Genomic DNA, 13040 nt, shown 5'->3' with positions numbered 1-13040 from the left:
ATCTTTTAAGTGTATATTGTATTTAATTCAATGAATTCTTCAGTTCCATAATTTCTATTTGGTTTTTTTATAATATACATCTCCTTATTAAATTTCTCTTTCATATTCATATTATTAAATTTCTGAATCCTAAATTTTCTTTCTGATTTGTCATGTTTTTCAGTATTCTCTTGTATCTCATGGAGCTTCTTTAATATCAATATTTAAATTTTTTTCTGGGATTTAATAAATTTGTTTTTGATTGTGATCTGTTGCTGGAGAATTATTGTATTCCTCTGGAAGTGTCATATTTTATGGCTTTTTCATGCTTCTTGTGTCCTTGCGTTGATATCTGTGCATCTGATGTAATAGTTGCTTATTACAGTTTTTTAAATTTACTTTCATGGGGTGGATTTTTGGTGTTGGGTAGGTAGGGCACTTAGGCTTTGATTCTGGGTGCATGCAGCAGTATAGTCTCTGTATTTTTTTTTTTTTTTTTTTTTTTTTTTAGCTGTAAGCAGCATCAGTGGTGTCTGTGATATTCCTTGGTGGGTTAAGGTGTGGTTGTTAATGAAGACTTCTGAAGTTTTGCTGGGGACCCAGGGGATTTTTGATACAAGGGAAGGTTTGTGAACCACGGATAAAAAGAAACTTGGGTCCAAAGGTTATTGCAATCATTTTAAAAGCTTTGTTACCTTGAACACCTTTCTCTTTCATATGGTAGTCTTCAACCCTGGCATCAACCCTTTAAATTATAAACACCTGGGGAGTTTTTAAGACTACCAATACCTGGGCCCCAAAGCAAACCAATCAAATGGGAATCTCCGGGAAGGGGCACAGGCATCTGTGTTCTTAAACCCTCTCCAGTGAATTCAGGTGCAGTGAGAGCCAAGCCTCAGCAGTAAGCCTCGGAGTTCCTCCCCTTCTATAAAGTGGGGATAATGCCCCTGTCTCTCTCTGAGTGAGCAGTAGTGCTGGGAGAAATAGGTGAAATGAGTTACATATGTATACATGATTAATTAAGCCACAAGACAAATAATAAAGAGCTTGAGGAAGAATGAGCCTTTTCTTCTGTGTTCTGCAGTCCCTTATTCACCAGCTTCTGTAGGACTCCTGGCTCTGGGACTGCATAAGGTAGAGCTATCCATGAATCCCCTCCAGCATGACTTACATTTAATTTTCTTCTTCATTGTAAAGGGCTGAATCTTGAGCCAGGATCCCTAGATTTTAAGTGTTTTCTTCCCCCATTCCTTGTCACTGGCCCTGGTACCATCCCAGGGTATCTATATCATCCCAACACTTGCCTCAACTCAACAGAGGACTGATAAGGTTCAGATTTGTGCTAGTATCTCCATTATTATACCATAAAAATTGTAGGCCTTTAATATTATTTTAGGTTCACTACTCCTGAAACTAACAGCAGCAGGGGGAGAGTAAACATTCTTGGGACAGAACATCCTGTTACCCATCATGTCCTCTGTGGGTAGAACCGGGGCTGTGCTGTCAGCCAAGACTGGAGCTTTGAGGTTGATGTTTCCCTTGAGGCAGGTCTTAGGCAGACCAAGAGAAGATATTGTTTATATCTCTCAGGAGACAAAAAAAAAAAAAAAAAAAAATCCAAGTCCTTGGGTAAGGTATAGAAGGAAAGTTCAGGACCAGGCGCTGTAAAAAGTTTTACTGTTTACTCTGGGCTCAGTAATTTAGGAAAATTCTGAATTCATAGAATTAATTAATTTGACCAACATCTTTCGAGAACCTTTGTGGGGTCGCCAAAAGAAAACAAAAAAGATTCAAATACTGATCTCAAGAAGCTTATAACTAAGTAGGCTATGTATAGTTGAGTAATTATCCCAGTTGAGGAATGAAGAGGGGAGGACTTATGGGAAAGCAGAGGAAAGATAGCTGCTTAGGCTGAGATGGTCAGAGAAGGCTGCATGGAGAAGGTGGCATTTCATCTGAGCTTGTGAATATAGATGGAATAACTAACATACTCTGTCCCAGCTCAAATATCATCCCCTCACTGAGTCACCTCCCCTGAATATGCTGTCTAAATTACCACCTCATCATTCCTGTCTTATTTTTCTTCATAACAGTTATTATCTGACTTTATCTCTGTTTTTGTTTGTTTGTTTTTGTTTTTTTGAAACAGAGACTTGTTCTGTCACCCAGGCTGGAGTGCAGTGGCTATCTTGGCTCTCTGCAATCTCTGCCTCCCAGGTTCAAGAGGTTCTCCTGCCTCAGCCTCCCAAATAGCTGGGGTTACAGGAGCTCGCTACCACACCCGACTAATTTTTGTATTTTTACAGGGTTTCACCATGGTGACCAGGCTGGTCTCAAACTCCTGACCTCAGGTGATCTGCCCGCCTCGGCCTCCCAAAGTTCTGGTGGCATGAGCCACCGTGCCTGGCTGTTTTTGTTTGTTTTTTTATTTTTGTTTTGAGACAGAGTCTGGCTCTGTGGCCCAGGCTGGAGTGCAGTGGCGATCTTGGCTCACTGCAGGCTCTGCCTCCCAGGTTCACACCATTCTCCTGCCTCAGCTTCCTGAGTAGCTGGGACTACAGGCACCCACCACCTCGCCCAGCTAATTTTTTTTTTTTTTTTCATTTTTGCATTTTTAGTAGAGACAGGGTTTCACCGTGTTAGCCAGGATGGTCTTGATCTCCTGACCTCGTGATCCACCTGCCTCGGCCTCCCAAAGTGCTGAGATTACAGGCGTGAGCCACTGTGCCCGGCTGCTCAGCTGTTTTTTATTATTGGTAAATAATGCTAAAAGGTAAGTTCCATCAGGGCAGTACCATTTCTTTTGTTCATCCCTATCCCTAGCACCCAGAACAGCATCTGGAACACAGTAGACACTCAATAAATGGAATAAATGAACAAACGGATAGAGAGATGGATACACTTTTGTTTCATAGGGCATCACAGGAATTCGTTTTGCTGGAGGAGAGAAGTGCTACATTAAAGCGCAAGTGAAGGCTCGTATTCCTGAGGTGGGCGCCGTGACCAAACAGAGCATCTCCTCCGAACTGGTGGGTACCAACATGCCTGAGACAGTGAGACTGCTTGGCAAACATTGTTCAAAGGCACAACCCTTTAGGTTTTTATTTTTTGTTTTTATTTTTATTTTTATTGAGACAGAGTCTCACTCTGGAATGCAGTGGCGCTTTTGGCTCACTGCATCCAATTCTCCTGTCTCAGCTTTCCAAGTAGCTGGGACTACAGGCACGCCACCACGTCCAACTCACTTGTATTTTTAGTAGATACGGGCTTTCACCATGTTGGCCAGGCTCTTCCTGAACTCCTGGCCTCAAGTGATCTGCCTGCCTCAGCCTCCCAAAGTGCTGGGATTACAGGAGTGAGCCACCACGCCCGGCCCAAAGGCACAACCCTTTTGGTTTCTAGTATCTGGATAGGTTCATGACTAGATCGTAAATTCTATTTCTTCTCTGCCAAAGGAATTTAAACTGTTTTTGTCCTACTGGGGTCAAGGGATTCTTCTCACGTGATATAGCTTATTTAAACGTTTTGGGAAGCCACATTTTAAAGTGCATAAAGGGGCTGGGTGCTCATATGGCCTTATTTGCCTGCGGTTAGGGAACTATCTGGTCTGTGGTTAAGACTCCACAATAGAGGCAGGCATGGTGGCTTACGCTGGTAATCCCAGCACTTTGGGAGGCTGAGGTGGGCAGTTCATCTGAGGCCAGGAATTCAGACAAGCCTTGACAACACAGCAAAACCCTGTCTGTACTAAAAACACAAAAAAATTAGCTGGCTGTGGTGGTGTGTGCCTATAGTCCCAGCTACTCAGGAGGCAGAGGTGGGAGGATCACTTGAGCCCAGGAGAATGAGGCTGCAGGGAGCTAAGACTGCAGCACTGTATTCCAGGCTGGGCGTCAGAATGAGACCCTATCTCCCAAAAAAAACCCCACAAAAAACAAAAAACAAAAAAAAAACCCAAAAGAGACTCCACAATAAACACAAAGGACTCCACAAGATAGAGTCTTCATTAAAGGGACTCACGATAGCGGATCACACAGCTTCCACTGGAAAGCAGCCACAGGGCACTCATCCCCCACCCCAACGCCAGCCAGCTTCACTGAGGGTGGTTCTAATTGTTTTGCCCTACATTAAGCTGAGATAGCTCCTCCTACAACTTCTTCCCAGTGGTTCAGGTTCAGCCCATTGAAGCTACACAACGTATATCCAATTCCTTTTCTATGTGTCAAACCTGTGAGTTTTTAAAACATGTTTCTTTCATTTATTATTAATAACTTGTCTTTGAGCTTGATTTTTTAAAAAATTTACTTTAGGAATTGCATACAGTGTTCTAAAGACACATTTAACAATAATACCTTACTTTTAATGGTGGTTTAGGGCTTACAAAGTGGTCCCATTGATTATTGTCTTTTATTTGAGTTGTGGCAGGAGAGGGTGGAGAGAAAATGGGCTTTGAAGTCAGAAAGACATGGATTTACATCCCAGCTCTCATACTCCCTATGGATATTGTCATCTGCAAGCTGGGGGTATGCATACAGTACCCATGGCCCTGAATCTACTTGATGGTTGACAGATGGCTGCTGCTCATTGTTAATTTTATTATGATCATCTTTGATCCTCCCAGTATCCCTGAGAGGAGGTAAAGCAAGTATCAGCTCCCTCAAGGCAAAAGAGGAAAACTATGGGTAAGCAAAGGTGCTTGGAAACTGCCTGATCTCCCCCATAGGAGCAGCTGCAGGCGGTGTCTCAATACAGAACAAAACAAAAGCTAAAAAACAAACCTATGAGTTTGTAAAGCTGGCTACCATTCCTCTGTTTTCTCTTTTTACTCTGTTTGCCATCCATCCTGTGAGATGTATTCCAGACCTTCCTTGCTCTGGTCATTCTCTCCTGATGGTGTTCCAGCTGGTTCCTTATGAGCTGCGCTGTTCAGAATCAAAGGCCATCTTCTCGGTGCGAATATGTTATACCAAGTATAAAAATGGGACCAAGACCTCCTTTGTTCTGACCCTCGAGCTTCTCTTATTGCATTACCATTTTTTATAGTCATATCCCTCAGTTTCTGTCATGAAGACTTCAGTGAACTATAATCCTTGCCATTTTCCCTATAAATGGACCCAGAACTTGTTTTCTCCTGCCTTCTACAAGGACTAATTCCCCAACAATGGCTGACCTAGATTTAATCGTAAGTTTGCAGTATATTTTCTGGGTTTTTAAATATATTTTTCCCTGATTTAAAAAAAAAATACTTTGTTACTGTAGGAAATTTGAGAGATACATAAAAGTATATATACAGATGGCCAAATAGGAACAGCTCCAGTCTGCAGCTTCTAGCATGATCAACACAGAAGGTGGGTGATTTCTGCATTTCCAACTGAGGTACCTGGCTCATCTCACTGGGAGTGGTTAGACAGTGGTGCAGCCCACAGAGGGCAAGCTAAAGCAGGGCGGGGCATTACCTCACCCAGGAAGCTCAAGGGGTTGGGGAACTAACTCCCTCCCCTAGCCAAGGGAAGTTGTGAGGGACCATGCCATGAGGAACAGTGCCTTCCGGCCCAGATACTATGCTTTTCCCATGGTCTTTGCAACCTGCAGACCAGGAGATTCCCTTGGGTGCCTATACCACCAGGGCCCTGGGTTTCAACTGGGTGGCCATTTGGGAAGACACCGAGCTAGCTGCAGGAGTTTTTCTTCATACCCCTGTGGGGCCAGGAATGCCAGCACGACAGAGCCATTCACTCCCCTGGAAAGGGGGCTGAAGCCAGGGAGCCAAGTGGTCTACCTCAGTAGATCCCACCCCCATGAAGCCCAGCAAGTTTAGATCCACTGGCTTGAAATTCTTGCTGCCAGCACAGCAGTCTGAAGTCAACCTGGGACACTTGAGCTTGGTGGGGGGAGGGGCGTCCACCATTACTGAGGCTTGAGTAGGCGGTTTTCCCCTCACAGTGTAAACAAAGCCACCAGGAAGTTCAAACTGGGCGGAGCCCACTGCAGCTTTTCAAAGCCGCTGTAGCCAGACTGCCTCTCTAGATTCCTCCTCTCCCCGCAGGGCATCTCTGAGAGAAAGGCAGCAGCCCCCCAGTCAGGGGCTTATAGATAAAACTCCCATCTCCCTAGGACAGAGCACCTGGGGGAAGGGGCAGCTATAGGCACAGCTTCAGCAGACTTAAATGTTCCTGCCTGCTGGCTCTGAAGAGAGCAGTGGATCTCTGAGCACAGCACTCAAGCTTGGCGAAGGGACAGACTGCCTCCTCAAGTGGGTCCCTGATCCCCCATGCCTCCTGACTGGGAGACAACTCCCAGCAGGGATTGACAGACACCTCATACAGGAGAGCTCTGGCTGGCATCTGGTGGGTGCCCCTCTGGGACAAAGCTTTCAGAGGAAGGAACAGGCAGGAATTTTTGCTGTTCTGCAGCCTCTGCTGGTGATACCTAGGCATACAGTGTCTGGAGTGGACCTCAACAAACTCCAGCAGACCTGCAGCAGAGGGGCTTGACTGTTAGAAGGAAAACTAACAAACAGAAAGGAATAGCATCAACATCACCAAAAAGGATATCCACACAGAAACCCCATCCGAAGGTCACCAACATCAAGGAAAAACCAGTCCAAAAAGGCTGAAAATTCCAAAAACCAGAATGCCTCTTCTCCTCCAAAGGATCACAACTTCTCGCCAGCAAGGGAACAAATCTGGACAGAGAACGAGTTTGATGAATTGACAGAAGTAGGCTTCAGAAGGTGGGTAATAACAAACTCCTCTGAGCTAAAGGAGCATGCTCTAATCCAATGCAAGGAAGCCAAGAACCTTGAAAAAAGGTTAGAGGAATTGCTAACTAGAATAACCAGTTTAGAGAAGAAATTCAATGATCTGATGGAGCTGAAAAACACAGCACAAGAACTTCGTGAACCATACACAAGTATCAATAGCCAAATCCATTAAGTGGAAGAAAGGATATCCAAGATTGAAGATCAACTTAATGAAATACAGCATGAAGACGAGATTAGAGAAAAAAGAATGAAAAGGAATGAACAAAGCCTCCAAGAAATGTGGGACTATGTGAAAAGACCAAACCTACGTTTCATTGGTGTACCTGAATGTGACAGGGAGAATGGAACCAAGTTGGGAAACACTCTTCATGATATTATCCAGGAGAACTTCCCCAACCTAGGAAGACAGGCCAACATTCAAATTCAGGAAATACAGAGAATACCACAAAGATACTCCTCGAGAAAAGCAACCCCAAGACACATAATCGTCAGATTCACCAAGGTTGAAATGAAGGAAAAAATGTTAAGAGCAGTCAGAGAGAAAGGTCAAGTTACCCACAAAGGGAGGCCCATCAAACTAACAGCGGATCTCTCGGCAGAAACCCTACAAGCCAGAAGAGATTTGGGGGTCAATATTCAACCTCTTAAAGAAAAGAATTTTCAACCCAGAATTTCATATCCAGACAAACTAAGCCTCATAAGCAAAGGAGAAATAAAATCCTTTACAGACAAGCTAATGCGGAGAGATTTTGTCACCACCAGGCCTGCCTTACAAGAGCTCCTGAAGGAAGCACTAAATATGGAAAAGAAAAACTGGTACCAGCCACTGCAAAAACATACCAAATTGTAAAGACCATCAACACTATGAAGAAACTGCATCAACTAACAGGCAAAATAACCAGCTAGCATCAGAATGATAGGATCAAATTCACACACAACAACATTAACTTTAAATGTAAATGAGCTAAATCCCACAATTAAAAGACACAGACAGGCAAATTGGATAAAGAGTCCAGACCCATTGGTGTGCTGTATTCAGGAGACCCATCTCACGTGCAAAGACACACATAGGCTCAAAATAAAGGGATGGAGGAATATTTACCAAGCAAATGGAAAGCAAAAAAAAGGCAGGGGTTGCAATCCTAGTCTCTGATAAAACAGACTTTAAACCAACAAAGATCAAAAAAGACAAAGAAGGGCATTACATAATGGTAAAAGGATCAATGCAACGAGAAGAGCTAACTATCCTAAATATATATGCACCCAATATAGGAGCACCCAGATCCATAAAGCAAGTTTCTTAGAGACCTACAAAGAGACTTAGACTCCCACATAATAATAGTGGGAGACTTTAACACCCCACTTTCAATATTAGACAGATCAATGAGACAGAAAATTAACAAGGATATTCAGGACTTGAACTCAGCTCTGGACCAAGCAGACCTAATAGACATGTACAGAACTCTCCACCCCAAATCAACAGAATATACATTCTTCTCAGCACCACATCTCAATTATTCTAAAATTGAACACATAATTGGAAGAAAAGCACTCTTCAGCAAATGCAAAAGAACAGAAATCATAACAGTCTCTCAGACCACAGTACAATCAAATTAGAACTCAGGATTAAGAAGCTCACTCAAAACTGCACAACTAAATGGAAATTGAACAACCTGCTCTTGAATGACTACTGGGTAAATAACGAAATGAAGGCGGAAAGAAAGATGTTCTTTGAAATCAATGAGAACAAAAACACAATGTACCAGAATCTCTGGGACACACCTCAAGCAATGTTGAGAGGGAAATTTATAGCACTAAATGCCCACAGGAGAAAGCAGGGAAGATCTAAAATTGACACCCTAACATCACGATTAAAAAGAACTAGAGAAGCAAGAGCAAACAAATTCAAAAGCTAGCAGAAGACAAGAAATAACTAAGATCAGAGCAGAACTGAAGGAGATAGAGATATGAAAAACCCTTCCAAAAATCATTGAATCCAGGAGCTGGTTTTTTGGAAAAGATTAACAAAATAGACCACTAGCCAGACTAATAAAGAAGAAAAGAGAGAAGAATCAAATAGACATAATAAAAAATGGTAAGAGGGGTATCACCACTGATCCCACAGAAATACAAACTACCATACTATCAACACCTCTACACAAATAAACTAGAAAATTTAGAAGAAATGGGTAAATTCCTGGACACATACACCCTCCCAAGACTAAACCAGGAAGAAGTCAAATAACAAAGTCTGAAACTGAGGCAGTAATTAATAGCCTACCAACCAAAAAAAGTCCAGGACCAGACATATTCACAGCCAAAGTCTACCAGAGGTACAAAGAAGAGCTGGTACCGTTCCTTCTGAAACTATTCCAAAAAATATAAAAAGAGGGACTCCTCCCTAACTCATTTTATGAGACCAGCATCATTCTGATACTAAAACCTGGCAGAGACACAACAAAAAAAGAAAATTTCAGGCCAATATCCCTGATGAACATCAATGCAAAAATCTTCAATAAAATACTGGCAAACTGAATCCAGCAGCATATCAAAAAGCTTATCCACAACGATCAAGTCAGCTTCATCCCTGGGATGCAAGGGTGATTCAACATACACAAATCAATCAATATAATCCATCACCTAAACAGTACCAATGACAAAAACCACATGATTATCTCAACAGATGCAGAAAAGGTCTTCAATAAAATTTAACACCACTTCATGCTAAAAACCTTCAATAAACTAGGTATTGATGGTATCTCAAAATAATAAGAGCTATTTATGACAAACCCACAGCCAATATCATAGTGAATGGGCAAAAACTGGAAGCATTCACTTTGAAAACCAGCACAAGACAAGGATGCCCTCTCTCACCACTCCTATTCAACATAGCGTTGGAAGTTCTGGCCAGGGCAATCAGGCAAGAGAAAGAAATAAAGGGTATTCTAATAGGAGGAGAGGAAGTTGAATTGTCTCGTTTTGCAGATTACATGATTGTATATTTAGAAAACTCCATCGCCTCAGCATAAAATCTCTTTAAGCTGATAAGCAACTTCAGCAAAGTCTCAGGATACAAAATCAATGTACAAAAATCACAAGCATTCCTATACACCAATAATAGAGAGCCAAATCATGAGTGAACTCTCATTCACGATTGCTACAAAGAGAATAAAATGCCTAGGAATACAGCTCACAAGGGATGTGAAGGACCTCTTCAAGGAGAACTACAAACCACTGCTCAAGGAAATAAGAGAGGACACAAACAAATGGAAAAACATTCCACGCTCATGGATAGGAAGAATCAATGTTGTCAAAATGGCCATATTGCCCAAAGTAATTTATAGATTCAATGCTATCCCCATCAAGCTACTACTGACTTTCTTCACAGAATTAGAAAAAACTACTTTAAATTTCATATGGAACTGAAAAAGAGCCTGTATAGCCAAGACAATCATAAGCAAAAAGAACAAAGCTAGAGGCATCATGCTACCTGACTTCAAACTATACTACAAGGCTATAGTAACCAAAACAGCATGGTACTGGTACCAAAACAGATATATGGACCAATGGAAGAGAACAGAGGCCTCAGAAATACTGCCACACATCTACAACCATCAGATCTTTGACAAAACTGACAAAAACAAGCAATGGGGAAAGGATTCCCTATTTAATAAATGGTCTTGGGAAAACTGGCTAGCCATATGCAGAAAACTGAAACTGGACCCCTTCCTTACACCTGGTACAAAAATTAACTCAAGATGGATTAAAGACTTAAATGTAAGTCCTAAAATCATAAAAACCCTAGAAGAAAACCTAGGCAATACCATTCAGGACATAGGCATGGGCAAAGACTTCATGACTAAAATACCAAAAGCAATAGCAACAAAAGCCAAAATTGACAAATGGGATCTAATTAAATTAAAGAACTTCTGCATAGCAAAAGAAACTATCATCAAAATCAACAGCCAACCTACAGAATAGGAGAACAAATTTTTGCAATCTATCCATCTGACAAAGGGCTAATATCCAGAATCTACAAGGAACTTAAACAAATTCACAAGAAAGAAACAACCCCATCAAAAAGTGGGTGAAGGATATGAACAGACACTTCTCAAAAGAAGACATTTATGTGGCCAACAAACATATGAAAATAAGTTCATAATCACTGGTCATTACAGAAATGCAAATCAAAACCACGATGAGATACCATCTCATGCCAGTTAGAATACCAACCATTAAAAAAATCAGGAAACAACAGATGCTGGAGAGGATGTGGAGGAACAGGAATGCTTTTACACTGTTGATGGGACTGTAAATTAGTTTAACCATTGTGGAAAACAGTCTGGTGATTCCTCAAAGATCTAGAACCAGAAATACCATTTGACCCAGCAATCCCACTACTAGGTATATACCCAAAGGATTATAAATCATTCTAGTATAAAGACACATGCATACGTATGCTTACTGCAGCACTATTCACAATAGCAAAGACTTGGAACCAACCCAAATGCCCATCAATGATAGACTGGATAAAGAAAATGTGGCACATGTATACCATGGAATACTATGCAGCCATAAAAACGATGCGTTCATCGGATTTGCAGGGACACGGATGAAGCTGGAAACCATCATTCTCAGCAAAGTAACACAGGAACAGAAAACCAAACGCCGCATGTTCTCACTCATAAGTAGGAGTTGAATAATGAGAACACATGGACACAGGGCGGGGAACATCACACACTGGGGCCTATCAGGGAGTGGGGTGCTAGCGGAGGAATAGCATTAGGAGAAATATCTAATGTAGATGACGAGTTGATGGGTTCAGCAAACCACCATGGCATGTGTATACCTATGTAACAAACCTGCACGTTCTGCGTATGTATCCCAGAATTTAAAGTATAATTTTAAAAAATTAAAACAGTTGAACTCATGGAGATAGAGAGCAGAAGGGTGATCACCAGAGGCTGGAATGGTTGGGGGAAGGGAGGATGGTAATGGGCACAAAAAATAGTTATAAAGAACAAAAAATAGAAAAACTAAATAAGACCTAGTATTTGCTAGTACAGCAGGGAGACGGTAGTAAAAAATAATTGTACATTTAAAAAAAACTAAGAGTATAACTGAATTGTTTGAAACAAAGAATAAATGCTTGCAGTAATTACCCTCATGTGGTAATTATGCATTGCATGCTGGTATCAAAATATCTTAGGTAACCCATAAGTATATATCTACTATAGATCCACAAAAATTAAAAAGAAAAAAAGAAAATAGGTGTAAGAATCTTAACTAAAATATGAGTAAAAGGAATATAGCAATATGTTGAATAAGTAACATGTCATGACAAGGTAAGGTTTATTTCAGGGCTGTACAAATGGTTCAATACTGGGACATCTTAGGGAAAAAAAGTATAGATAATAAAATTACATACAATTATATAATTCACAAAAAGCTAATGCTAATGTTTTGGTGAATTTTCTCCGTTGTGTGTGTGTGTGAGAGAGAGTGATAGTCTTTCCATAAGTGAAATTATGCTGTTGTATGGCTTATTATTGTCATAACTTTAGTTCTTCTAAAATGTAGATTATAATGGACATAATGCTTTATCACATGATTATAATTTTAAAAGTCTTTTATTCTTAAATACTTTAGGTATCTTCAATTTTTCGTTACTTTAAATAATAACAATTAAAAATAACTATTTTTAAATACCATCATTTACCATGGTAAATAAATTCAGCATGATGGTGAATACTTTTTTATTTAAATCTTTGTCTGCATCTGATTCTTAGGCCAAAGAGGTAGATTATTTGTCGTGTGTTTCAGTTGTTTATGTCATGCATAATGGATCCTCTAGTGGACAGAAACAAATTCAGACAATACATTTGTGTGAATTAGGAATATATTTGGCTGTCAGTAGCAGAAAACTACCCTTAGAGTAACTTACACAAACTGGGATCTGTTTTTCTCCACAGTAAGCAATGCGGAGGCAGGTGGCTGCAGGCATTGGCTCAGTGGCCAGCATTTCTGTGATTTTTAAAAATCTTGCCTTCCAGCTCCAATCGGTTGCCACTGCTCAACCTCTTCCTGACTTCCTTAGTTGGCATTCAAGTAAAAATGTCAGGAAAAAAGAGGTTGAGCAATGCCAACCATGACTTCCCTTTAATCAGGAAAAGCAGAAGGCCTCCCAGACCCTCAGCATACTCTGGATCTCGCTGGCTAGCACTGGTCACCCGGGCACCCCGGATTGCTGGAGAACTAGAGAAAGCAAGTGTCTCTCCTGGGGCTGGGCTCACTGCTG

General features: G+C 41.2%; 1 protein-coding gene across 2 annotated transcripts in view; it reads left to right on the top strand.

Annotated features, from left to right (window-relative positions):
- CNMD (chondromodulin) overlaps positions 1-13040 on the top strand; it is a 35912-nt gene that overhangs the window by 12316 nt on the left and 10556 nt on the right. For both annotated transcript variants that reach the window (XM_007960502.3, XM_007960501.3), the window contains exon 4: positions 2895-3008. In XM_007960502.3, the coding sequence (XP_007958693.1) occupies positions 2895-3008 (114 nt within the window). The remainder of the gene's footprint in view (positions 1-2894; positions 3009-13040) is intronic.

This window comes from Chlorocebus sabaeus, chromosome 3 (assembly GCF_047675955.1).
Source record: "Chlorocebus sabaeus isolate Y175 chromosome 3, mChlSab1.0.hap1, whole genome shotgun sequence".
NCBI lineage: Eukaryota > Metazoa > Chordata > Mammalia > Primates > Cercopithecidae > Chlorocebus > Chlorocebus sabaeus.
The sequence above is the reverse complement of the archived record's forward strand: the minus strand, read 5'-3'. Positions and strand labels throughout refer to the sequence as shown.